At 35.6% G+C, this 27911-nt stretch overlaps 2 protein-coding genes across 7 annotated transcripts; one reads left to right on the top strand and one right to left on the bottom strand.

The window, feature by feature from the left end:
• The first annotated feature begins 1130 nt into the window (after window positions 1–1130).
• LOC106162149 (ceramide transfer protein) lies at window positions 1131–24166 on the top strand. Of its 5 annotated transcripts, XR_015333682.1 has the most exons (14): window positions 1132–1489; window positions 5267–5383; window positions 10367–10474; window positions 10900–11032; window positions 13821–13940; window positions 16259–16509; window positions 16979–17065; window positions 17250–17327; window positions 17870–18031; window positions 18541–18604; window positions 18812–19020; window positions 19554–19683; window positions 20189–20318; window positions 21214–24166. XR_015333682.1 is itself a non-coding variant. In XM_013539320.2 (13 exons), the coding sequence occupies exons 1-13, from the start codon at window positions 1247–1249 to the stop codon at window positions 21339–21341; spliced, it is 1827 nt and encodes a 608-aa protein (XP_013394774.1). In that variant the 5' UTR covers window positions 1131–1246; the 3' UTR covers window positions 21342–24166. The 5 variants fall into 5 exon arrangements, 4 of the variants coding, with proteins under 4 accessions (XP_013394774.1, XP_013394772.1, XP_013394773.1 ...); XM_013539320.2 differs by lacking the exon at window positions 20189–20318 and having other exon boundaries at window positions 1131–1489; window positions 10370–10474; XM_013539318.2 differs by lacking the exon at window positions 20189–20318.
• A 474-nt stretch (window positions 24167–24640) lies between these two features.
• Window positions 24641–27788, bottom strand: LOC106162136 (uncharacterized). Of its 2 annotated transcripts, XM_013539279.2 has the most exons (6): window positions 27263–27788; window positions 26603–26688; window positions 26410–26514; window positions 26037–26106; window positions 25250–25775; window positions 24641–25101 (listed from the first exon to the last, which is right to left on the bottom strand). In XM_013539279.2, exons 1-6 carry the CDS (start codon window positions 27464–27466, stop codon window positions 25070–25072), a joined length of 1023 nt encoding a protein of 340 aa, XP_013394733.2. In that variant the 5' UTR covers window positions 27467–27788; the 3' UTR covers window positions 24641–25069. The 2 variants fall into 2 exon arrangements, with proteins under 2 accessions (XP_013394733.2, XP_086866300.1); XM_087010174.1 differs by lacking the exon at window positions 26410–26514.
• Window positions 27789–27911: the final 123 nt, after the last annotated feature.

Raw genomic sequence — 27911 nt, 5'->3', positions numbered from 1 at the left:
ACAACAACAACAACAACAACAACAACAACAACAACAATAATAATAACAACGATCAAAGGAATCAGTTTATTATTTTACTTAAATCTAATAAAATCAACATATGAAAAAATGGAACAATGAAAGTATGTGTATGATTATTTTCCCAACAAGGAAGCTTTAAATTCCATAACGAAAGGCTGAAAATGGCGGTTGACTTTGAAGCACACTTTGCACGCGCACGGGCCTTACTCTGGGGTTTCCGTGCAGAAGATTTATAAACGAAGAACGGCACAATTTAGTCTAGGATGTTTTAAACTTTTAAGTAGGTGGACTTACTGATTTGATGGCTGTTTCTATTTTTTTCACGGTTGTAGTTGGAGTTTTTGTGTCGTGAGCTTCTTTTATTAGTAGACTGCACAGCCATTATGGCGTGCATTTTTTAAATTTGGTTTATCCTACCCAACCAATTTTGATCGGATTTATTGCATTTTGGTAGACTAGCGTGGTAATCTATAGTCGTTTTATGTGGTTTTTAGATTTATTAACCGATCAAGGTGATAGCCGTGTGTGTGTGTTCAGCAGTGTATTGCAAAGCTTGGCAGAAATCAATAAATTATTATGAGACATACATGTATTGTATCTTTTTTTACTAAGAATGGATGAACATAAGATAAGAATAAAAAAAATGCAAACGCATTAAAATTTGATAAAACAAAATTGGGTATAAATTAAATCTAAGATTAGGCATACGCTTATTAATTTCATATACAGCAATTTCCTATAATTGCTCGGGTTGAGTTGTATTCAAAGCCCACTGGGAACCTGTTTTTAAAAAATCCTGAAATCCGTCCCTGCAATAAAAGGTGCTTCTTTTTTATGGGAAAATAAACATCTGATGTGAAGATTGGGGGAAATGTTTAGAAATTTTTAATCTATAGATAATAATTTTATCATTTGTACCTGGTAATGATGGCTTGAAATTTACTGTCAAGGTAATCCCCAAAAGTTATTTTTCACAGTGCATTAGCTGTGCAGCAAAGTACCTCGCTGCGTTGGCCTTTTCACTATTGCGACAGGTGTGACTGCGATATAAAAATGGCGCTTACATGTCGGTTGGTCTGATGACCTTTGAGACAAACACATTGGGGCAGTGACGTCATGTCTCATTATCATGGCGGCCAAACAAGAGGTGGGAGGCAAGTGCGAGGTGATCATGTGATAGAAGCTCTATACACCATCAGCCGAGGAAATATTGGATATAACTAAAATGATGAGCGAGGAAAAGGATGCCCTTAGTCTTACTGATGAAGAGGAAGATGATGAGTTTGAAGACGACATAACTTTTCCATATGAACTGCAGCAGACACTCAGTAAATGGACGAATTACATCCACGGTTGGCAGGATCGTTACTTTGTACTCAAAGATGCCACTCTCAGTTACTATAAATCTGAAAATGAAACGGCCTTTGGGTGTCGTGGTGCTGTCAGCTTGCTCAGGGCATCAATTCGGGTAAATTTGGATTATCATTTTCATTTCCCACCATCAGATCTTTACCCAATGATTTATAATTTAATGATATAATGACCCAGTGCCATTACGCAAATTACGACATCGTCGTAGTGGAGGGATCCTAACGTTAGATAGTGAAGCTTACTAGCTGTGTTGTGTTGAAAAGGTCATTTTGAGTAAGATTTTCTGGGAAATATTATTTTCGAGCCATATAAATTTGAAGAAAACTTGGGTTTAGTATATTGCAGATCGGTTGTACCAGTAAAGTGAAGCTTTTGTTGACATACCGCTAAAAGTACTTATACTGTACATGCATTTGTGCAGTAAGTATGCTCCCAAAACTTAAAAGACCAGTTTTCCAGTGCACACTCAAAATGACCTCAGTCTCCTATTCAAATTGGCTACTGGTTGAATTTTTATTATTAAACATTGAAAATTGACATGCATTTCAAATTGCAAGCCAATTTACTTGGATAACACAGACTTCTCCAACTTCTCCAACACAACCAAATTTAGAAAGAAATCTTAAATCCAGTACTTAAAGAGATAAGTTAGGGATTGGGGGGGGGGGGGGTGCGTAAGTGCCAAATACTGCCCTTATTTTATAAAAAGAAACAAAAGACTGGTTTTTAAGTAAGAACCAAATTCTTGAAACAAAATATTAGAAAAAGATGTAATGCTTATCATCTAGTTGACAAGATATCTACATATTTTATGTTTGTTGATAGATTGACCATTTTATATGGTCTTTAAAAAGAATGCCTAAATGAAAAAAAGCATTTTTTTCACATGTAGTTTAAAACAGCTATATTTTAAAGAATCAATCTCTAGTTCAGGTGTCATTTGTAAAGTAACACAAACATGAAATTCTGTCCCTTTTATTCTTTCAGGTGACATAATATTCAAATTTCATCATCATATCTGAATAAAATTTCAAAAATAGTTAAGTTATGGACTTGGTAATTTAATAATAATACCATGTTGACAAATAGAATTGTGATCATTGCTTTTTCATAATTGAAATCCATATAGAGTATTCTAATGTTAGGTGCTCTGTTTACAACAACCAACCTTGATAGTAAGAAATACTAGTAGTAGCATTGATATCTCATGGCTGAGGCCCCTGGGACCACATGACTGCTGTATTATATGTGGCTTCTGTCAATACCTCACTGAGAGTGGAATGCTGAGAATGATGGAAGTGGACATCCAGTAATTAGAAAACAAATGGCTGGACATTCCATACAGGCCAGACCTGGGAAAACAACTGCAATTATAGTGATGCATCAAATAAGAATGCTGAGCGTCTGACTGTTTTTGTCTGACATGAGTTACTTTGGTAGAGGAATGCAATAGGTTGTCTTTACTATGATCCACCGCCACCAAAATAATTTATATACATAAAATTGGGAACCAATAATTAATGTAGATGTATTGTTAAATATAACAAGCTGCCAAAATTCACAGTTGCTCCAGGGGTATGAGATTACAAAACACTTGAATATAGACTTGCACTGGAGAATATTATAACAGGACTATTAACATTCTGAATGGATCAAAACTGGATTTTCAATTGCATTTGGTTTTCATTGAATCACAGATAAATTATAAGAGCCCCAACTTTTTATATGATTCTTAAAACTGGATACTTGTCATCTGAATCACATTGACCTTGATTATTTAGCCACCACAAGAGACTATCCTATCCACATTGAAGGGGTTGTTTTGTAAATTACCTGTTATCACTTTTAGTACTTCTGACATGCCTTTTAACCATTATTAACCCAACCCTCCTCTGTTGATCATTTCTGAAATAAATTAGGGGTAAAAAATTTAGGTCAGTCAATCTTGTTAAAATGTACACGCAGGTCTACCCAACTATCAGACTCGGCAGTGAATGATCCTACATCAGTGGTAGATCGGTCCACAATACCCGTTTTCAAGGTGTGCATCAGTGCACGTTTCACAGTATCATATCCCGGAACAAATTTTGAGATGAGATGCACTACTTTTCAACCTTGCTCATCGCTATCACATCGCATGCTAGACAAGAGCGGTGTCGCTTCTGATACTTCAAAATGAGTATTAACGCACACATTGAAAAGGGGTAGTGTGGTCCAATATACCGGTGAATTCTGGATCATTCGGTGCCAAGTCTGTTAGTTGGGTAGGCTTGACATGGCACTTGACAAATTCTTGTTGTGTTTTTGTAAGGTTAAGTTAAACCTGAAATGTTCCTAGCATCTGGAATACTGAGCGGGATTACCTACCTATAAGAAACTCCCTTTCCTTTCATAAAAAAGATTAATTTATGTTTGGCAGTTTAAAGGAGTTTGGCCTTTTCCTGGTTCTGGGTCAAACTTGATTAGAACACAACTTGAGAAAGAATGCATGCAGTCTTGATTGAATACATTACATAGCTGTTAAGGTCACAGTGAGTCATGGAACTGTGCACTCTTGTGGTTTTCCTAGGAATTCTTTAATGGGACCATAGACCTGTGTTTATGATATATTTTTTGTAGAAAAGCTTTACCCAGCTGATGGAAGACACTGTTAAAACAGATGTTTGTTCTATTATCATTTACACAGGGTCATATGTTGCATAATGCCTTGTGCTTACTAAGAGTGCATCCAGAACAGATCTAAATATGGCTGACCCCATTTAAAAGCAAGCCACCTAGTCCCCTGATGGTCTCCCTGTTTCACAAGCACCATTTAACAGATCAAATCTCAGCTCCGAGGTTTAAGTGCTAGGCCCCTGCAGGGGCAGTGTATGTGTAGACAGGTAGACCATCAGGGAATAAGTGGGTATTGTTTTTAAGTGGGTCGGAGATATTTGATCTGCAATCAAAAGCCTAGTCTATTCTCATCTAAAAAATATTTCTTTTAGTACAGTTTTAAAGTAAAATTTGCAATGATGTGTATGAAAAAAGGGCAAATTTTGTTATTGGCAAGCATTTGTGGCATAGAGACACTTTGTTTAATAACATTTGAACTACATAAGCTGTTAAAAAAATGATATTTGTGAAAGCACAGTGGTGTCTTGTTCTGACTGAAATTAAAAAAGTCAATTTTTAAAGACATGTTCGGAATACAAATAAATGAAGTTGACATTGACCATTGCGAAAGAAATCCAATCAAATTTCCTGAACAATATTTCGCTCCCTATGCCTTCCAGTGCTGGGACAATTTCCCTGTCTGCTGACCTTATATCAAAAATGTACATGTTGAAATCAATTCCACTTATATGGCAATCATCTCTGCTGCTGACAGCAAATGGATGAAGCAGTGCTGTTGCCATAGTTTTAGACACTTACCTTCTACTATGTATCTGCTGCAAAAAGGCTTTATTGATCAAGTCGTTAACATTACCATCACATGCAAGCAGCAACTGCTCAGTAATAAATCCTATATATCCATTATTTATATAGGTGTTCCATGTTCTATTGGTCTGGATATTTCATATTAGGATGTGAGGTGCCAGAATGTTCAATAAGTCATTTCATTATTTATTAGTTAATTTATTAATGATTTTAGTCATGCAATGTGTTTGGGAGGAAGGGAGGTTTTTTCTTCATGCACTAATCCTGTGATTGTTTACACTGGCACTTAAAGAGTAGGATAATATCTACAGAGATTTAGCTGGTAGAAAAAAATGTGTGCTACGTATATTAGGTGAATTTAAATTTGAAAGAATACGTTAATAATTGATATTAATGCTTTGTTTAATGTACACACAATCCATTTTTTATAACCAATATTTGCTTTTTTTTTCAGCCCCATCCATACGATGAGTGCCGTTTTGACGTCAGTGTAAATGACTGTCTCTGGTACCTTCGAGCAGAAAATGCTGAGGCCAGACAGAAGTGGGTGGAAGCCTTAGAAACACACAGGGTAAGCTGAAAGATGTGTAAATACTGGAATTAAACTGTATTTAAATTGGATGTGTACTCAGGAGGCTCTTTGAATAAATATCATTCATATTGGGATTACAGTATTGATGTGTGAAATGTACACCATACAGGAACTTGACCAGTGCTGCCAGAAAGTAAATTTTGAAAGGTAGTCCACGGCAGGGCAGGAAACTACCAAAGCATCCAACTCCCAAAGCATCAGTGACAGTAGTTCTAGTTACCAGCTGTTCCTAGGCTCTGAACTGTTGCGGGACTTCTTTCACAGAAAGGTTCAAAAATTCAGCTCAGCCAAAGAATCTAAAGGCTGCTCTCCTTATATTGGGTCTATAGCGGCTAGCCAGTCCCGTTGAGCAAATTACCATTAGCTGAGGTAACAGCAGCCTGTTTGGGTTTATCAGCTACAATAAGACTGGGCCAATCATTTACAGAATGAAATTTTATCAGTTTTAGCACAGAAAAAATTCATGATATTTGTGAAATGGGCCTTTGACCTCCAGTAGGAATAGTCACCAGCTCAGCAGTAGGCCACCTGAATTTGAGAAAATAAATTGTAGCTGTACACAGAAAGTGTCTGCTGTTTGTTTGGGAATGATCAGAGTAGGCCTTTTGTTTCAACTTAGCGTTCCATCTTTTGTATTCAGCTTTGAGAGAGTGACTGTCTAGTATCTAAGTGGGGCTACTGTAATTGTCATGGCTTATTAATAAGCAGTAGGTTGTTTCTACTCACTGAGGCTTTGCTCATCATTCATCCTATTTCTGCTATGTTGAAGAGCCTATAGAACTTTCACCCAAACATTAGGTAACATTCTTGTGATAGAGAGTGATGTCTCCTATAGAAATCGTCATTACATGTCATGGTAGGACATCCCAAAGCATACTGCTAAAAAGGTGGAACACTGCTTGTGAAAAGTCCTTATAACTTCAGTTGATGATTTAAGTTGGAATGCTGCAAAACCTGTGTGAATGTAATTTGAATAGTGCTTATAATATTTCCTTCTGTATTGATTGCTACATGTCTGTCTACCCTGAATTATTTGCTTTTCGTTAAATATTTATTATTAACTTGAAGTATTAAATCTCAGATAAGACTTGAATTTTCTCTGATAAGTTGTGTGGCTCAAGGCTTAAACTTTTTCTGTGCATCTCTAGGCTTGCCAAATTTATTACATAACATTTTTGTACTAGTATATTTGAAACCCGTTTTAGTATAAGTAACTGTAAGTGAGTTGTTTCAATAGAAAATGGATTTGCTTGCTGCTTTAAAATTTGTCTTTCTGATGATTCATACCAATCAGCACTTAGGTGATTGACAATACTAGTTATATCTAGTTGCTTCCAGTTGCATGTTGAAAAATGCTTCTGTGAGCATCATGTTTGGCAGTTTCCCCACTTTCATGGCTCTTGGGTAGATTTGCTTTGCAAGACTGCATCAATAACAGATAGGGAGGGAAATGTTTTGACACAAATAAAGAGTGTAACATATATCTCTCGAGACTCTTGTGCTGTAATGTTATATTGATTGCATTTTGTGCTGAAGTAATGTTACATTAAATTGGTATCAGTTGATGGATTAAAAAAGCATTTAGAAACATAAAAATAGAATAATTTATGGTTTAGTGTTACAGACTACAATGCTTAATTTTTTTGGCAGCTGCCAGAAGAACTTATTAAGTCATAATATTTGCATCTCACCCCCTTTTGATATAAACAAATGAAGGTGCATTTCTTAAAAGAGAAATGTTCAATAGTTCAAAACATGATGGAGTTGTACAGTTAGGATGATCCTGATTGTTCAATTGTGTGTTAGGGTGCATATCTATATTCCGAGGGTCTTAAGTTCCGAGGGTCCGTTATCCCAGGGACTTTTGTCCAAAGGGCGGCTGTTCTGAGGGACCAATGAATCGAGGGTCCGCTATTCCGAAGCGATATGTATATGAGCTTATGAGCCATATTATATGAGTGCAGACAACAAAATGGCGCAGGAAGGAGCAGCAAATCTCACAGCAAAAAATAGTTAAAAGTGCCTTCCTACACGTGCAAGCAAAAGCATATACGTGTTGCTATGGCATCAATAACTTCTTTCGGAATAGCAGATCTTCAGTCTAAGAAGCATTTGGAATATCGGACCCTCTACCCTTTGGAATATTGGGCCCTCAGAACAGTATGGTCAATTTCTTAACCTGGCTCCCACAGTCTTTGGAATATCGGACCCTCGGAACAATAAACCTTCAGAATATAAGGATGTCTTCTTGTCAAGATTATACTCCCACTCCTTGTCAAGTACCTGGTAGTTAATTGATCCAGAAATACAATGGTATGCTCCAACTCTCACTGTCTGTTTAGTTCTCCTTCTTTCAAATTCACTTGGTGATAAATAAACCAAATCATTGCTTCCTAGTTCCTAGTAATTATTTCAGAAATACTGCCTGTGTTACTTCTGCTAAACCAATTGATTATGATAATGATAGTTGTTTTAATGCAAAATTTCAGTTTGATTTACTTATAATATTAGCCATTTTTTATGGACTATCACATTAGAAGAAAGTGCTTTTTAGTCACCATTTACCTGACCCAAAACCTGTTCTTAAAAGAAGAATGAAATGTTAATTACATTCTTGCATGAAAAACCTTTCAGGTGGAACTGGACTATGAAACTGTATCCATTTTATGCATGGTCAAAATAATATATTATGAAACTCATGAACAAGGGCTGTTCTGTCTTGTAGTTGTTTGTTTAGCTACCACCAGAATTACTGATACTGCATACTTACATTTACAATGGCTGCTCCATACTATAAAAAATATCTTGAGATTTTTCACTCCACTTAAATATTGTTCCTTTCATCAGTAAAGAGTCATAACTTATAAATGAATAAATAGGCAATCAAATTTTGCCACTATGTAAAGAAATACAAATCTATACATAAAACATGAATCACCATTAGCCCATTTCTTTTGATGTCTGATCAACATTCTGCTTATAAATCTTTCATTCATGTTCAACTCTGTATGGGAAATGAAGTTTCTCTGACACTTGTCTATTAGGTTAAAGTGTGTGTGGCAAACCAAGAGTATAACTAAATAGCACTTGTTTGATTATCTGTTTTTGCACTCATGCAAAAACTAAACAGTAGAAAAGGGTTCACTGCCTTTGGCAATGTTTTTTGCCTTGTGGAATGCTCTGGCATAAATAAGTTGGTTTTACAGTCAATTAACCCCCTCAGTGCAGATACCTTGAACTCTTTGAAGTAAGCATGATACCTATAGTATTTCCCTGGTATGTAACATCCAGGTTCACATGATGATGTGTGCAGGATTATTAATATGGAGGAAAATTTGTTTTTCATCCATAATACGAAGGTTGCTATGTATGGTTACATACCTAGAGATGTTATGTGACCATGGGGCTATATACTTTGTTTGGTTTTAGGTATGTGTTTTTGTGAAATGCCAGTACTTTCTCTTGGTATGTATGTCAAATAATACATTGCCAACCTCTGGTAATGTGTGCCTTGGACACTCAAGGTATTCTGGCATTTCTTTCTCATGGTGCTGGTGTATCACACAACCCTCCTCCCAACCCACAAGTATATCAGAAATTTGAGAGTCAAATTGCAGATTATCTCAACTAAGATAATAAATGTGAGTTCCTATCTATCAGGTGGACACCCCCACCCCCCACCCCCCACACTCCCCCACCCCTGCACCAACTACACCCATCCAACCAGCTGTGCATCTCTTTCAAGAAAAATTAAATTTGTGAGGCAGAATGGAGGTTTTACTTGCTGAGCCAAAAAGGTAGTACTCCCAACCTCCCCTATCACTGCATGCAGGTATTAACACTGTACATCAGCACTTGCTGTCATATCATTTCACAATGGTATTAGTGAGTCACGATCAATATGTCCTATCAATCTATAGGTTGGTGACTCAACGTCCTCTGCCATTGTCTGACCCATGTTTTTCCTTTTATATTTGATGTCCTCAGTTATCATTAGACATCACCTGGTTTTCCATTATAACTTCAGCAAATAGAAAATGTTGCATATGGAAAGGTTATACTCACTTGCTAAGAAATGAAAGGCCTCATTGAATGCCAGCGGTTAGTAGGATGGCCCAAGCAACAGCTCCTTATGTCATACTCAGAATATGGCTCTGTCATTATAACTTACAGACAGTCACACTGTGGTTATTAAATGAAGGGACACAAAGTAGACTGAAATTACATCTCAGTAAATTGCCACAAATCCATTGTGGCCTCATTTGAGAGGACATATGCTCTCCTTATGCCTACCTTTTGAACTCTTTATGACTGATTTGATATAGTTTTTGTGTGACTTTATGAGTCTGATAAGTGGAACATACTTCATATGAAAGAGGGATAAGTGCACTGTAAGTATGTGAGAGTGGACAAAATAAAGTAAAAATTACAGCTTCGATTAAATATTGTGGTCTACCAAAATTGAGTTCAAAGTGAAGTGTTGTTTTTAAGTTAGTGGCCAAGCTTCAAGTGCAGCAGCAGATGACACCCCCTTTTTTGCTTCGGACAAAAAAAAAAAGAAAGAAAATAAAGTGCTAAAAGCTTACGGATTGCTTGATAAAGTAGAACAGGAAATAGTGACCAAGTTCAAGGGAGTGCATGCAATCCATCTCCTCAACACTTTTTTGCCTGTTGAGCACTGACCATTTGAACTGACTTGCAACTAAATTCTAAAACCATCTCCTACTCCTCCAAATTATTGAACAAAAAAGCAATTTTGTTTAAATTTGACTATACATTTTTGTTGGTGTTGTTGTTGCTGCTGTGATTAAAATCATTTGCTTATAAAGCTTTCACTTCAGCATTTTGCTGATGTAGTAAGTACATATTTTTAATGGCTTCTCTACCTAGTTATTGATTATTTAAATGAATATCTAGGACATTGTCATCACTGGTTGTAATTTTTTCCTTGTTCATTTTTAGCAGACAGAATCTGGCTATGGCAGCGAGAACAGCCTACGAAGACATGGCTCCATGTTATCCATTACATCAGGGACCAGTTTGTCCACACAGTCAACATCATCCTTCAAGGTAAGCATCTTTTTTTCCAAGTGAAATAGTTTCTACATGATTAAAATTTGTGTGTGCATGTTTGTGTGTGCAATGCACTGCTGTGGATTGATCTTTCTATAGAAAAGGAACCAGATCACATAATGTCAGGTCATAATTTTCATAGCTACAGTATGTATACAATGAAACTTAAGGATAGCATTCTCATTCTTTGGTATTAAACGTACATGTCTGGGCTGGGCTCACTCTGGCATAGTAAGAAATAAAATATTTAATTGGGTTTTTGAAACATGTATCATTGGGTTAATTCAAGTTTCTGACTTGGATAAATCATTCAATTTTACGTAGAGAGATCCTGTCCTTGAGTGAACCCAGCAATGTATCTGATTTTGACTTATACTTCGTTTTGATATAATATATGTGTATGGCATAAAAATTTGTTTCAGAGAGGAAGAGGTTTGCGAGAAAAGCTGGCAGAAATGGAAACGTTCAGGGACATATTATGTCGGCAGGTGGACACCCTTCAGGGTTACTTTGATGCCTGTGCAGAGGCTATGAAAGCAGCTGGCTTACATCATGGTTGGTTTTATTTATTTGTCTGCCTGTGTGTCTGTCTGTCTGTCTGTCCAGTGGGTATAAGGGCCACATTTTCCATCTTCCCTCAGTCATTGATGTATATTAAAGATAGCAACAAAGTAGCACAGATAGTAACAATTAGTAACAGTGAAGACCTATTTAAAAATTGTGCAGAATCAGACATGGTACCACAAGTTTGGCATTGTCAAGAGCTAAGCATTGTTACAAAATATCCTGAGTTTTTTTTGCACTCCACCTATTTTATTCCTTTCATCAGTAGACAGTTGTATCTCATGAATGAATGAATAGGCACTTTATAAAACAGATACAAATCTATGTATAAAGGTGTTGTTGAGGTGACTCTCTCACGTAATAGCCAGGGTATTAAGTTGTCAGTGTCTGAGGGTGACCTGGTGTAGACTGTATCTCTTCAGTAAAGTGCTGGATGTGAGAAGGGCCTGTCTTTAGGAAGGCAGTGCAATCCTTCACAATCACATGATCTGCTATAGTGCAGTAAATTTTGTCTGATGTCAGTGTCAGCTGACTAGAAGTAGACCTATTCATGCAGTAGTATTAAGTGGTTGTATTTCCTCTGGCCTAGAGATCCACAAATGTATTTCAAACTACGTGGTATACTCCCTAGTAGGTTTTGGACTTTCTAGTCATTGGCAATTTCAACAATAGATAGTTTTGCCAAATGTATGTCTGTGTTTTACATGGGACCTGTTTGCAATTCCAGCTTTTCATTTCCTCCCATAGAAATCCATGCTAATTAAAGTTAATCTAAGGGTGCATTCCCATAGATTTTAGATCGATCTATCCCCGTGGGGAGTCTCACTAGATTACTGTCAGATAATCCGGCTTAAATCTCCGCCCGCCTATTACAAGCTGGGGTAATTAACTGCGGTCGGCTGACTGCAATTTAGCGTGAACCCCAGGGAGTTAGGTCGATCTAGTAAGATTGATCTAAATCTCTGGAAATGCCCTCTAAGTTATCTTGGTACCCATTATGGCGTTATATCTTTGTTGGAATTAATGCATTCAGATTTAAAATTTGTTTTGCCATATGATGATTAATTCTGCCTACTATTCTAAGTGGAAAATCATGTAAAATATCTACTAGTAATTGGTCTTTTTCCAACTCTAGCGGGCAAAATTTGCTACCAGGATCTAAGGCTACATTGGATTCCCCCGTCTGCCAGTACAATACATATGTCTGGAGTCAGTCCAGCTTTTCAAAATGTATCAGATACCAACTAAACAGAATTTTTGATTTTGATTCTATATATCCTAGGCTTATGTCTCCCAAGTTGGACATTTGTTCTGAGTAGTAGATAACTGGCATATCCACACATATCCCCTCTTCTCCCAGGTAAAAGCCCCTAAAAGATAGTGATAGAATCCTATATCGCAAACATGATCATATGTGGACTTCATTGGTGTAGAAAATACTTGTTATCTGATACTGTGGAGATAAAACTATGACAACTGCAAGTCACATTTACACAGGCAGTACATTTTGTGCTATTCTAGTGGACAAATGTAGATATAATGTAGCCAGGAAAGTCTGGCAATCATATTTGAGGGTGCACTTGTGAGATAATGCTGTAAATATGGTGGTAGCTTTGCCTTTTGGGTTGCTCCCTTTTTGCCCTTCATGGACATATAAGTTTGATGTAATCATTTTCTCTTTTACTGAAGGTGGCTGTTTTTCTAAAAACCAACAAAATGGCTATCATTTGAAAAATCAAGATTACTGTTTAAGTGGTCAGCTATTGAATGTTAGTTATTTATTGCTTTAAGCTAAAATCAGTTTGCAAAAATATCATGGCTGCTGTCTTTAGCCTACTAGTTTCCACCCAAATATTTTCTTATTATTACTCAAATGCATGTTAATGGAATAATGCCCATACTTAAAATAGAAAATTTGTATTTGTCAGTTTAAATTGATTTTTAAACACAATCAGTTAAGTCTTAATACATGTATTGAACCATACCTTTGGGCTAGTCATTAGACAAATGTGATGAAACTGTTGTCTTTTGTTAAGACATGGAGTGAACAGACCTAAGGCATTTCTGATTGTTCAGTAGAAAAGTACAGAGAAACTAAAGTAATGGTTCTGACATAATCTGTAAAAATAAGCGCCTTTAGACACTAGTTAAAGTATTTCTGTGATCTCTAGAGATGAAATGATGTATCTAACACACCATATGGTCATCTGTATTTTATTGGGTCTGAACAGACAAGTATTTTTTTGAACTGGTGAATCTGTGGAATTGAGTATGTAAAGAAAACTCTTTTTTTTTTGGCCAATACATCTGCCAGATTCACGTCAGTATAAATCTGTATAATTTAACATTGCTGATCAGGATCTTCCTGCAACCTTTTTGTTTTAGGTTGTTTCCATCTTAAATAGTCCTTGTCTGAACAGACCTCTATATAGGTGCAAGGCTGTGGCGTTTGTCTGGTATCTTACTCTTAATTAGATTATGATTGACTTGGGAACCAGTCTGTTGCACATAATACTATTACTAACATCATATGTATTTACCTCCTCCACCAGAATAGACTGTACAGCTATTCTTAACAGTGCAGATGTGGCGTGATACTAGGAATGCCTATACTAAACAAGTGGTATCATTCTGATCCAGGTTGCCCCAGTAGTCCTCGCCTAGAATGTTAACCAGACTGAGGTGGGATTTCTTAACTGTAGCACCGAATTCAGTCCCATTGAGGATTATCGTTTGGAATTAAGAGATTTTATGTGATTCTTTTTATTTATGTTTTCAGTGGATAGTGATGACATCGATGATGTGGATGATTATGATACGCCAAGAGTAAGCTCACCATCTTCCAAGGATGCTCCTAACAGTCTGTTTAGTGAGAAGTTGTCCAAAGGAGAAGATTTTGGTAGGTTATTTTGAAATTTTGTAATTAACTTTGGTGTAAAACATTTGGTCTTGAATATGTTTCCTTTGAAAATTCTTCATGTGAAGTTGTATGACTTGTAGATTTAGTAAAAATAGAAATTTTTTGGGTGGATTTTGCCTGTATGTTTGTAAAACTTTTTGGAAAAAAGGTTGAGGAGGGAGAAACAATATCTCATCTTTGTGGGGTTTATATTTTGAACCAGTTTGCAGAATGTTTCATTTAATAATCTTTCTTTCACTCAGCATGGGTTTCAGTATTTTAATCACAAGATACATCCATATTATTATAAAACTGATGAACTTTTTTCTAATTCCTTTATTTAATCACCCATTTTGTATGGTCCCTTGTTTTCTTAGATTTATGAGGGAAAACAATTTTCACTTATGTCTTTTCACTCAACTAAATCTGAACATTTCCATTTCTCTTACCCTTACATCATTCACCTAGGGGATGGTTTTCACTTGTACACTAAAGCTTTCAGTCAACTTTAACACAATAAATCAGCTGAAATTTAATAATAATAATAATAATAATAATAATAATAATAATAATAATAATAATCAGCTGAAATTTATTTGCACCTTTAGCACAGAAAAAAAGCCAATGTTTTAGATCATGGAAAGGGCTAATCTAGATTTGTCCTGAATATCAAATTATACAAAACTTTCTGTCTCTGATGAAGATCAGTTCAGGTGTTCTCAATAAAACCAACCCCCAGAACCCCTTTCAATTCCTGTGTTGTACTGTGTTGTACTTGATGACATTGAAAATTAAAAGTGCCTTTTCGAGTATGCCTTTTAAAAACATAAGTGAGAAACTGCTGGTACTCTTATTAATGTACTTCAGTTTTCCATATGTGTTATTAGACAAAAAAAAAGCTGTTCATCCAAGGGCAATTTATTTAATGTTAGTATGACCGTACATGTTTGGCTTGCCACGATGACACAGATGGCATATCATACTGTACTGAAGGAAATAAGGCTTCGTTCACATGGAAAGTCTATTTTCTAAAAATCTATTTTCTATTCGCGGTATATCTTGTGATCACAGTCTGTGCCCTAAAAGTTACTATAAGTAACTAGCTCGCGCTGCCAGTAATTACGGCACAGACCGTGATCATAAGATACCGCGAATAGAAAATAGATTTTTAGAAAATAGACTTTCCATGTGAACGAAGCCTAAGACTTGAGTGATAAAAAGGACACTATTCCTAATCCTTTAATCTTTGAACAGAGAGGTGGTAGCAGTGGAAGATAAAATGATTCAAGTTAAGACTGCATCATGGTGTCTGCTGCCAAAACACAGTGAGAAATAGTTGTGCGTTATTAGGATTTTGTGATTGGTTTTTATATAAACACATCTAGGTTTTTCATGTTCTTTAAATCTAAGTAGGTGTAAGTGCAGAGAAGCCAAGCATCAAAGTACCATGTACAGCTACAAAAATCAATTACTCTGACACTGAACAGAGCCTGAGGGTATAAAGCACCAGGGTGCTTTTGGTCTGATATAAAAGAACATTTGTTATGATTGCATTTTCTGCTTGTATTTCAGAAATTATCAGTTAAATTATTGTTAAGGGTAAAAGTGATGATTGATTGATACTGAATAATTATTTAATTTGTAGGTTTATGCCATGTTTTTATTACCAGTCAATACCTTATGTGTCAAATTCACCTTTTAGATTCACCCTACATACTGTATTTCAATGCAGTTTCTAGATTTAAAAAATGAAATGAAATATCCAATATAATTCACTGTCACCTCTCCTTGTTATGAGCCTGCCCGCTTGAGTTTTTTTTTACATTTAATGCAGATAAAATGTATTTTAACTTGACATATAATAGTCCTATTATGCAATCAGTCACAAAATACATCCTACTTTGCCTCTAGGCTATGCATACACATTTGAATGCCTTTGAAGTTTCAAGTATACCCCATGGCTATCAAAGCAAAACAAACTGGATTTAGTCTCCACTTCCATCGTTTGATATCGGAGTTGATAACTTTGAATGTTAATGAAAGGCCAAAGAAAAGTTGATATTCTTCTCTCTCTTTTTTCTACTCCATCAAACTTTTGATTGCTCAAGGGTTTCCATACATGCTAATGAGGCAGTTGTGAGTGTAGTAGTAGTAGTAGCCAGCCAAATGCAACACAGACAAAAGAAGAGAAAAATTATAAATTAACCTATGAAAAAAATTAGTCCTAATTATTAAAAACTAAGAAATTTTGTGAGAACTGCTTACATCTAACATATATAGTCAACTCTTCAAACTTTTTAAAATTAAATTTCTTTCAGTTGGAATTTTTTCCCAACACGGAGCACATGCTATAGACTTCAAGGGAGAAGCCTTCACATTCAAGGCTACAACAGCAGGCATAGTGGCCACGCTCAACCACTGTATAGAACTCATGTCACAGAGGGAAGACGCCTGGAGGAAAAGATCAGAGAGAGAGACTGAAAAAAGGAAAAAGATAGAAGAAGCCTACAAAGCTTTGTTACAAGATAGCAAGAAACCACCCATTGTCATAGGCGGACCTGATTATGAGGTAGGTGTCTTATGTGCACACCTCTGTGTTGTTCAACTGGTGGGGTGGGTGGGGGGGGATTGGATGCAAATTCTATGCACTTTACTGAAATCAGAAATACACAGAATCAATTTTCTTTGGTCTGCAGCTAGTAATGGATATCTTAATGCCATAATTCTTCTTTGTAAATTGTCTTTCTCAGTAGCTTACCCTGATCAGATTGACTAAAATTTACAACCGTCATTACTAGAAGCCATTTTTTATGTGAAACAGCCTGCTAAGTGTCCCACAGCTCAAACAACAATGGGTTTTCATTGTTTTTCAGTGTGTAATATTGGTAATTTCTCATGATTTATAACAAAAGATATTGTCTGGACTTTGATTGTTGGGAGATTTCATGGAAAACAGCCTGGTTAATGTTATTGGACATGATGCTGTGTATGGTTATATGAAAAGTGGAGACAGTAAAAGGGTTTATTGGCTCTTCCAGGAGGGACCACATTGTGCAATTAATGAAGATGAATTTTTCGATGCAGTCGATGCATCACTAGATAAACTAGATAAAGAAGTGGAGAATGTAAGTATTGAGACATTTGCAAGGAATGAATGACTGTAGTTGGGTAATTTTTGATATTAAGTTCTTATCTGTGCAAGATCATTTTGAAAAATCTGAAGTAGTAGTGCAAAGATATACATATTTTCATGTAGAATGCTGTTACATATGTATATAATTCAGCAACTGTGCATTTTTTATATTTCAGAAATTGAGCATACAGAAAATAAAGCCTCCAAAGGCCCCTAAAACTTCCCTTAGTCCCAAGCATAAGTATTATAAAGAAGTAAGTAAATAGATCTAAGCTTTCTGTATATTAACAGGACTAAAGTGAAAAACATGACAAATCCTGCTGAGATACACATTTTAAATTTTGTTTCTAGAAAAGCTCTCATTAAAAAGAAAGATAGATGTATGTCTGCAGAACACTTCAAGTGCACTCCCATACTAGATAAGAAAAAAAAAACGTGTATACGTCCAAAAAAAAAAATAGGTATTAAAATTTTTAATATGCTCACAATAGGTACCAGTCAGGAGGTTATGAACACTATCAATACTACAAAGCACTATCATTTGATTGATACATTAATAGCAAGACATTTTCATATTAATTAAGTAAAAGCCAGGCAAGTCAAACACACTGTCTAACTTGCCATAGGCAACATGGGAATTTATGTAACAGCAACATCGTTTAATCCCTGATGACATTCTGTAATCATTGAAAGAGGTCTCTTTCCAAATTGATGATGAGTTGACAGGGCATCAGTCAGTGTTTGTGTGCATGCACTTCATTCTGAATTCATTAATTTTTATGCCACTAATTTCCAGATAAATGAAGTAATAGCAGAACACATTAAGTATGCAGCCAAGTTAGACATAGACAACACATGGGAGCTGATACATGACGAGGGGGAGATGAAAGTGTTTAAGAGAGAAATGGAGGAAGACGGCATGGTGGTTGACCCCCTCAAAGCTGTACATACAGTCAAGGTGGGTAGTGCAATCAGTCTGTTTGTTAGGCAATCCGATCCAGTCACCCATTTTTTTTTTTTTTAATTTTTTGTTTGTTTGTTTAGAGATGAAAAAATGTTTAAGTTCACTTAACATATATAGCATTTCTATAACATTCCAGACTTTGTGGTAATTATCACATAATGAGCCAGAGTTGAAATTCTCTTGATCTTTGTGAATTTTTGAAATTTTGTCCAAGAGTTTTTGTGAAACCTATACTGGCATACAACTGAAGTTTTATGTTGCTACAGTCCTTTCAGTTTATAATTTTGCCTGGTTCAAAATTAGACAACTTATGAGACCACCTCACTAAATTTGATCTTTTCTTTATTTAGCCCAGGTATCCATACCCAGATTGGCTAACAAAGGCATATAGGGAAATCATTTCTGCACCTCGAAGTCGTACTTAAATAAACTACTCCTGGCTAAATTTTGTTTTTGGATAACCTGGCTGGTTGTATAAATGTGTGAATGTTTTTTTTCTCCAGGGTATCACAGGACATGAAGTGTGCCATTACTTCTGGAATCCAGATGTCAGAATGGAGTGGGAAGGTAAGGGTGCTAGCAGTTCATCCAGATATTTGAGCCAAATTAAATAAATTTGACTAGAACTATCTATTTTTGATTAAATGCAGTAATTACTCAAACATGTAATTTTGTATTAATTTCATCAGCTTAATGGTATTCTTGAAAGGGTGCAATTTGGACATTTTTTCATTACAAAATCATGCAATTCTTTCCCAATTACTCTGCCCACAGGTACACTAGAAAGTGCTCAAGTATTGGACTGGTTCTCAGAGGACACCTGTGTGTGTTATCAGATCCACAAGAAGGTGTGGCCCACCACCCAGAGAGAGGCCCTGTTCTGGACACAGATCAGGCATGTGCCTAATGAAGATGAAGACGAGGATGGCCCAGATTACTGGATTGTGTGCAATTACTCTATACCTGATCATGACAAGTGCCCTGTAAGTTGATATATTTATTGATGTGTATATTTTATATTGATGTCAATTGACAGGTTACAGACACAGTACAAGTTCATGTTTTGTCCATTCACAGGTAGATGTAACTGCTTCTGTGTTTTGAAATTCAGTTATAGTTATGTAAGTTAAACATATCTATTTTTTTACATGAAATATCATATTTAGTGAGATATACTCAGATGAAGTACAATGACAGTAACTAGAGTTTTAAGAATAAAGGACAGCTTTCATACACTAATGATTAAAGTAATAAGCAAAATAAAAATTTCACAGTATGTTTATAGACAGATTCATTTGCATTGCAAGAGTGACCATTCATTATTAATAAATATAGTGGTTTTGTGTTTTTCAATTGCAGGAAATTCATTGAAATGTATGAAATTGTATGAACTGATGTAGAAATATTTACAATGAAGACCAGGAGGTACAGATTTGTTTTGAGATTCCAGTTCAGAATGACTTGTTGGGAAATACACTTTCAGCATTTACAGTATGTTTTGAATATTTTCTTTTAGGAGAAAACAAAAAATATTCGTGCTATAATGAATGTTGCAATGATCTGCGAGACTGTGGTAGAGCCACCACAAAGCGACAGAAACATTACCCGTGAAAATATAACTTGTAAGATACAATATCATGCAAACGGTAAGAAATTTCCGAAACTTTCAGAAGAAAATTGCTTATGGTGCCTGCACTGAATACTAACACTGGAATACTGGAGGATAGTGACTGCAACATTTTACTATTTTATTATATTATTATATTATTTTATTTTATTTTATTACGGCTGATTTTGCAAATCATCACGTAGAAGAAATGGTGCCATTTGTCACCGTAGAGACTGCCTTAAACAAATATGCATTTTCAGTCCTAATTTTGTATTTGAAAAAGTAAGAAGATGTAAAGTATTAAAAATTGATAAATAAATAATTTTCTTGTGATATTTGCAAAATCATCCAACCATTTCTTAGGTCTGCATGGAATATCAGGTACAGAATATGTGTACATGTTTAACTCTTTTTGTAGTAGGGGACTCTGGGAAGGTACCTATGCTTGTTTTTTTTTGTTTTTTTTTTTTTTTTTTTTGTGATAACAGGGAGTGCATGCAGTTTTTTTTATTGGTCTGCTTTGGCACTTGGAATAATTTTAGGCATCAAAAAATGTGCGCATCAACATGAATGTGGCAATGGTGTGCGAGACGTCTATGGAGCCTCCTAGCAGCCATGATGGGGAAATCACAAGAGACCATATAACCTGTCGCATTACCTATGCAGCTAATGGTGAGACTAGCATGGCGAAACTGTGAACCCAAACTGCAGCTTTTAAGCTGTAGGAATCTAGCTCATGTTGAAGTATACTTCGTATGTCTTTAAACAACAGGGGAAAATGTCTTGAAAATTTCTTCTTGGCCTAAAGTCACTGTGTTGCTAATTCCAATTTAATTGTTCTTCAAAGGGAAATTTGGACATTATTTGAACTGAAATAATGACAAGGATTGAACTTTCAAGACATTGGTAAAATTGTTGAAGACTCTGAATTTTCCTCTCAGTCTTTACATCCACTGTAGCATGACTTTCTCATTTGAAGAAACATGTTTAGGATTATTCTTTTTATCTGACTACACAACCAAAAAGAAAACATAATTTATTCAAAAACAGCTTGCTGATACGAAGGCATTATAGGATAAACATGTCATAAAACAATAGTTAACGTTACTAACAAACAGATGTAATTTGTATAAGCAAAATTGCAACACCATTACACACTGATGATGGCTTCCTCTGCATGGCTGTATACAATTTGCTGTTTTATATTTGAATTCTGTAATGGTGGAAAGGTTTTTATTAGTCTTCTATATCATTATAGATTGACAAATTTACTTACAACCTGCATATATAGACCAAAGCTCTTAGTAAACAGTAATTATGATTGAGTCATCTAAAATGTTTAAATACTGCGTAATTATTTGATGCACATTTTTTACAGTACTTCCTTTTATAGTCAGTTCGTATATAACAGTAACTGTTTATGAACCAATAGAAAAAAAAGATGACAACATTTTTTACTATAAAAATAATATTGTGATCATAATATAATTTGTTTTTCCTTTTCCTTTTCCTTTTAGTGCATGTATGATGTAGATGTATATAAATGGTTTTCCACTCTTATTTCCAGTCAACCCTGGAGGCTGGGCCCCGGCCTCAGTATTACGGGCTGTGTACAAACGGGAATATCCCAAGTTCCTGAAGAGGTTTACACAGTACGTGATGGACCAAACCAAAGACAAACCAATCATGTTTTAATCTTAACCAGTCCACCAACGTTGAAGAAATGGAGGCCTGCTGTCTGATAAGTTGAGGAAAAAACTTAGGGATTCATGGAATAGAATTATCAAAGGGAAATTTCAATACTTCAGAACTGGAGATTGGAGATGGAGCAGGGATTCCCTGCTGTGAAAAGATTTTATTCTGATTATGTCACAGCCTTGACTTAGTTTAAAATGCCTGGAAACTTCAATAATTTTTAATGGCCAGATTGCCGGATGGCAGAGGGGAAAAAGAGGAAGGACTTTCATCATTGCTTTTCTAGAATAAATGCAGGGATTTAAGTTGCTTTAACAGGGAAAAGCTGGAAACTGAAAGTGAGATTTCACTTAATGTCCGAAAAAAGACCTGGTATTGAACTGGGAAATGAAAATTGAATTTTGCTACAGTTAGTTACTTTAGAGAGTATATATTTTGGTGAGCAACTAAAAATATTGCAAGGGGGGGGGGGGGGGGGAGTAAAAATTTAAAACTAGTATATGATAACTATTGATAGGATGTGAAAGACCCATCTCAGGACATGACACCTGGTTAGAATGCACATGATGAAAAGGCAGTTTTGAGAGTTTCTTTCAAATTAATATATTATGTAACAGATGACAACAAATTGTCAAAAAGAAGATTTCTCTTAAAATGTGTCAGTATTGGTAGGGTGGGTCTCCATTACTACATTGGCGTGGGAACTAAGAGGTGAAAAGGAGATTTCTAATGAGTTGACATGCCTGTGTAAATGTACAAAGTGATATTTTCTTATGAATATAGGTATGGTGTACATTGGACATTATGGATACAGGAACTTCAACTGAAGGGCTGATGTATCTTATCTGCCGTTTTTACATCAATTCAACAGCTAAGGGCTTAAGCACTTCTTTTTGTATGATAACCTGAACATACCACAAAATGAAAAAACTTCACATTACATTCTGACTTAATCATTTAGTGATTCAGTTATGACTTCACTAGACTACAAAAATGCTTATGTACTTTTTTGAATGACATATCAAGACAAGATGGCAGTTGAAATCTCTTACAGCATTCCTCATACAGAAACATTGGCCTGGTGTACCTTAAACTGTACTCTGTCTCTTTTGTGTGACCTAGTTGTAGTGTTGCCAGCAATTTTTGATTGAATTGTCAGAATTCCATAGCTAATGCCTGATGTGGTTTGTCTTTGTTACGTGATTTGTTTAAGTTTGTGAGTGATTGCTTCTACAGTTAGATTTTGATTTGCACAGTGAGTGCGTTCCACAACATCCCTGAATTTGGAGGCAGAAAATTCCTTTTTAAGAACAAAATAGAAAATATATCTTATTTAAGAGAATAGCTGGATTTGTCTCCGTATTACAGATTATCAGTAATCCATTCATTCATTTATCTTTTTGTTGTTGTTGTTGTTTTCATTTTTTTTTTCTTTTTTACAATGTGAAAGTAATATACCTGCTAAAATCTAAGGTCATTCTTGCTTATGTATTTTTACAATGGATTAACATTATAACACTTATTCATGCCAATTCATCATGAATTTGATTAAGGAGGAAGTATTTTTTCTAATGTCAATAATATTTTAGCTGGAGTGAGGCATCGAGTACACTGATGAAAATTTTCTTAAACATTAAAAGGGAGAGCAGAATAGACTGAATGTCTCTCTGAGATAGTTTGTTGTTGTCTTACCAATATACGGAGAGGCCAGTTATTTTGTATTAATGTGTTTAAGGGGAGAGGAAACGCCTACCAAGCATGGCATTTGTGTTGTGGTGCTAAAAGACAATATTGTGATACATTGCAACTGTATATAGAAGTAGTGCATTTTCAGTCACATATAGCATTACTGTACATTAAGACCCAAATAACAAAACCTCTAACCTGACTTGTCATCTAAGACATGGAGTACAAAGAGTAAAAGGTATCTTCAATACTTGTAGAGTTCCCCAACTTGAAAATTTGATGATGTTTTGATCCATAGAGCATAGTTGATCTAATAGATGGATACTGCAACAGTTTACTATGCAGTTTCATTTACTTCCACAGCCATACTACTTGATCTCAAGTCAAATATACTAGTCAATAGTTATATTTTTGGCCATAAATAGAGTGCATGTAGCTGTATATAAAAGGTTGGAGGTGTGTAACAGCATTACCTGCCTAATGTTTCAGGTAGTGCAAGATTCAATGCAATGTTTTACAAGTATTAATTTTATTTAAGAGACACTATGTAAAAGGACAAAAGAGAACGAATTGTAACCTGGAGAACTAGTTCTTTACTGTATGTAAGATGTGTAAAAAGCATATAGAATGCACATGTGTACAGGTGCACCCCTCACATATTCACTGTGCACAAATCAATGGAGTATTTTTGAATCTTTTTCTATGTGTAAATATGATATACTTATTGTTGGACAAATTTGCTATACTTGTGTAGATATTTTTGAATTATTAATGGGAAATTGCTTTGTCAATTTTTTTCGTTTTAACTGGCAGTTGTTTTTTCTGCATTCTAATACACTACACGGTTTCCTTGTTTTGCTTTGCAAGTAAATGCCAGTGGAACAGGAAAGGTAGTCCTAAAAACGAATGTCTAGAGTCCCCTATGCTTGGTCTAGGTTTGACAGCTGGGAGTATTAGGGTCAGTAATAGGCACGTGTGTCATGTGTACTAAGCAATGGGGGAACGGACCAGTCTCTAGCGGACTACCATACCTGCACCCCTGGGTCAGCTATGTAACGTTGCTCTCTGAGGTAGTTGTATTGGGATTGAGATTGTATAAGCTATGTAAAAGGGGAGAAAATAACATTTTCTAAAGCAAAGTTGTGTGTAGTGTTTTTTATTATAATGGTATGAAAACGTTAGGACCAATTAAAGCCATAAGGGGCCTAAAAGAAAAATTTAATGTGACCTGTGTTTGTGTATGAGGGGAGTGGGGGCGACATGTTTTATGGAGAGGGTTGATGGTGTGTGTGTGCGCGCTCGCGCGGGGAGGGGGGAGCTGAGGAACAGACCCAGTGTTTAGCGTTGGTGGCCAATTTGCTGTGTACAGCGGTTGGTAGTCACCGTTCAATGCGTGCAACTAGTCGGCTTAACAGAAGAAGGAACAATTGTGGCAAAAACATTGCCCAGATTGACGACAATATTTACGTGGCTACCACATTTATACGCCAGCCATTATACATCTTTTCAAAAACGTCAGTTAAGTAGTATAACAATTACCCTAGAACTAAATTAATTTAGTTTCACAAATTTTTCCATATTGCTTACTGATAAATACAGCAAAAAATTCAAGAGATATTTCTATTTGTATATTTACCCACGTTGACTTGCTCAGAACTTTACATATTATAATATTACACACATATACACTTTACACATCGAAAAGAAAAAAAAACATTTTTTAAGATCAATATTATACATATTTACAAAATAAATGATTTAAGAAACCAGCTAACATCACTGATTTGGTCATTTACTCAGATAATAAGTGAAATCGCGTTTTCAGAGGAACATCATTTCAGAGGAACATCATTAGATCAGAAACTTTCCTTGTTAAGCTAAAATGACGTAGGGTTAACCACCCTAAATATAATTAATCATGGGAGCCTTTTCCAGTGCAGATTAAGAAAGTTTGAAAATCATAAATCAGTTCATTAGTTGGACGTCTCCAGAGGCCAAAGGTGAGAAAACCGGTCGGTGGATGGGTGAGAGTCGTACCGAGTTTAGCAAGGTCTCTCCTCTTCCTCGACGCTCCCTAGAGAAAATGCGGATTATCATAATACGTGTGATTAAATCTATCAATGAATGATTCAATTTATTCTTTTAAAAAATATTATTTTTAACGTATGATTTAAAGCAAACCAGGAAAGACACATATATTTACAATAAATACAATATAACACCTTGCTCAGCTGCCTCTTTCAGTGCGGCATTTCTGGCCAGCTCGTACTGGCAGGCGATGGAGGGAATCCACTGCCTGAGATACGTTGGGCACTTGCAGTATTTTCCCTTCAGCGCCGCCTGGGTCTTAGCACATGGTGGTTCCCGCTCCTTTGGACGAAGACCCTTATGGGGAGGTGGCTTATACCATATCCCTGGTTCCATATAAGCAGACTTAGTAGTGGATACTGTAGCTACCCTGGGAGTGTCGGATGCACTGTATTCGTAGCTAGTTTGGCTTACGGTGGAAGAGGAGCTTCTCTCTAAGGGACCAGGAGACACTGATTTGAAGTTGAAATCTTCCTTGGATGTTTTTTTGGTTAATCTGAATTCCACTTCCTTGAAAGTATAGACTGTTCTCTCTGAAGTGGGACCTAGTTTGACTGGACTTTCTGGGTTCAGACTAGGAAGACTGTCGCTACTTTTGGGCATATAAGGTTCTGTGATATTGGCGCAGTTCGTAGATTTTGTCGTTGGACTTTTGATGGTCTGCAATTAAATATATTGATTTCATATAATTTAATACTCTTGGTAAAATAAATTCAAAAGACCTTGAATGCAACAGTTAAGTGCAACAAGTATCTATTCTTACGGAGTATCTATCTTCTAACCTTCCTAATTTAGATTAATATTCTTCTGATGCAAATGAAAATTGAAGATGAATTAATATTTTGTCGTAATTATTACTAAATTCTATTCTACTTGATCCGATTTTAGGTAAAAAAGAATAACACAAGATTCAAAACTTACCAATTTATTATGGCTGCCATTTCTTTCAAGAGGTATGTTTCTCAAAGAAATGAGTTGGTTCTTTTTCCGACTGAAATAATGATACAAACGTAAATAAATGTTGTCCTTTGTATATTTCAACATTGCATACATGACTCATGGAAAGATTTATTTGACTTGAATGCTGGTACTTCAATAAACAAAGCAGATTCACCAAGAAGAAAAACTACTGAAATAAGGATATACATAACAAACCTTAAGAACATGGTTTGTTTTTAGTACATTTCGACATCGCATGCAAAACTCTTGGGAAAAATCAATTTGTTTTGATTCATGGCATTTTCAGGAACATGTTTTTCCACACAACAAGAACGAAGATGGAGAAGTATATTACCGTCCAGCTTGCTCGCTTTCCAGTTCATCCATTGCATTTTCGTTAGACACCAATCGTAATTCAGGATTTCCACGAGATGCACTCATGTTCTCATCCAATGGTGTGCTGAAAGAATATGTTATTATTTGCCAGTTGATGTACATGGTGGGTGTGGTTTCTAATGAACTATGTAACGAAATACAGGTCAGATTACCTCATTTGTTTGGATTTATCTCTTCTAAAATTCTTTAGCTGTTGTTTTGCTTCATCTTCTAATATCTTTTCTCGTTTTCTGCGACCCTGAAAAATAGCATTTATTGCTGTGAAAAAAAAAAACGTGTTGTAGAACCTTTCCACATTGTGATTCCAGAACTAATTTTAAATTTTGTTTCACAAATATGGTATTCACAACTAATTAAATAATTTTGCTTTATGAGAAATAACGTCATTTGTTATTTACTTTGTGTAACTATTCGTTGATCTTCAATTTTAATATACGTGTTAATTACTTATAGAGAATATTGGACTGACATATGGTGACACTTAATTAGTTTCCATCTATTGGAAAACAGCTATTTTGACTGAATAAGAAAGAGAACGGAACACAATGAACTACTGTTAGGCTACCATCCTGCTTTACGCATTTTACAAAATTTACTAGTATGAAGGGATTGATAGTAAAAAATTTAAAGTTTTATCGTATCGGTGGTTTCAAGTTTTAATTCTCATAATTTAATTTTGTTTATATAATTTATTGTGCTTATATTTTAAACATACTATTAACTGGCGTTCACGTGTTTAATTGAAGGCATAAATCAAATTCCAATGTGCATTTTATAAATAAGCGTAATAAAATCGGTACAACATCAAATACCTTCCCGTTTTTCTTATTTGGAACAATCTCTTCACTTAGGGTTTCTTCTTTCTCGAAACTTTCTACTATAGTGGATGGATTATTCATGTTTCTTATGGGTGCCTGTAGTGATCGGCGACGCCTTCGTAACCTTGACTGAATATAAGCCGAGGCTGCTAAAAATCTTTCGCGAATGCGAAAATTCACAGGTATGCAACAAGCCATCGAGTCTGGTTGCTACGGTTGCTGTCTTTGCAACATACGTCACAGATAAGCGAATGGTTACGTATACGTAAATAAATTTTACGTCACACAGAAACCCCACGTAATGTGACGTACGGAAGAACAAAGCATGCGTGCGAGTGAGAGATTCAGAGAGGGAGGGGACGACATAGATCTTATGCTCATTTGGCTGCACTTAGCAATTGTTGCTTTTGTATTGTTGGGAATGAAAGATACTGTCGCCATATGTCTGTTTTTATCAAAAGCGTAAATATGAGGAAAATAAGGAGTATCTTGGCTATCCCTGACAGTACCCTTATATACAAGCTGTTTCTGCTGCTCTTTTGCAAATAAATAAATATTAATAATAAAAGAATACAGAAAGTGAAAGAAATTTCCACATTTTAAATAGAATTTTTAAAAAGTAAGTGGTAAGGAAATGCACAAG

The sequence above is a fragment of the Lingula anatina genome, chromosome 1 (assembly GCF_051362555.1).
Source record: "Lingula anatina isolate TDL-2025a chromosome 1, LinAna3.0, whole genome shotgun sequence".
In the NCBI taxonomy this organism is placed as follows: Eukaryota; Metazoa; Brachiopoda; class Lingulata; order Lingulida; family Lingulidae; genus Lingula; species Lingula anatina.
This window is presented reverse-complemented; position numbering and strand designations above follow the sequence as displayed.

Bases quoted from the DNA above. Each gene is read 5' to 3' on its own strand.
- LOC106162149 (XM_013539318.2), top strand. From the start codon at position 1,247: ATGATGAGCGAGGAAAAGGATGCCCTTAGTCTTACTGATGAAGAGGAA. The intron at 19,021-19,553 runs GTAAGTTGATAT...ATTTTCTTTTAG, and splicing joins CTGATCATGACAAGTGCCCT to GAGAAAACAAAAAATATTCG. The intron at 19,684-21,213 runs GTAAGAAATTTC...TCTTATTTCCAG, and splicing joins GATACAATATCATGCAAACG to TCAACCCTGGAGGCTGGGCC.
- LOC106162136 (XM_013539279.2), bottom strand. From the start codon at position 27,466: ATGGCTTGTTGCATACCTGTGAATTTTCGCATTCGCGAAAGATTTTTA. The intron at 26,515-26,602 runs GTAATCTGACCT...ATATTCTTTCAG, and splicing joins GATAAATCCAAACAAATGAG to CACACCATTGGATGAGAACA. The intron at 26,107-26,409 runs GTAATATACTTC...TCATTATTTCAG, and splicing joins GAAAGCGAGCAAGCTGGACG to TCGGAAAAAGAACCAACTCA.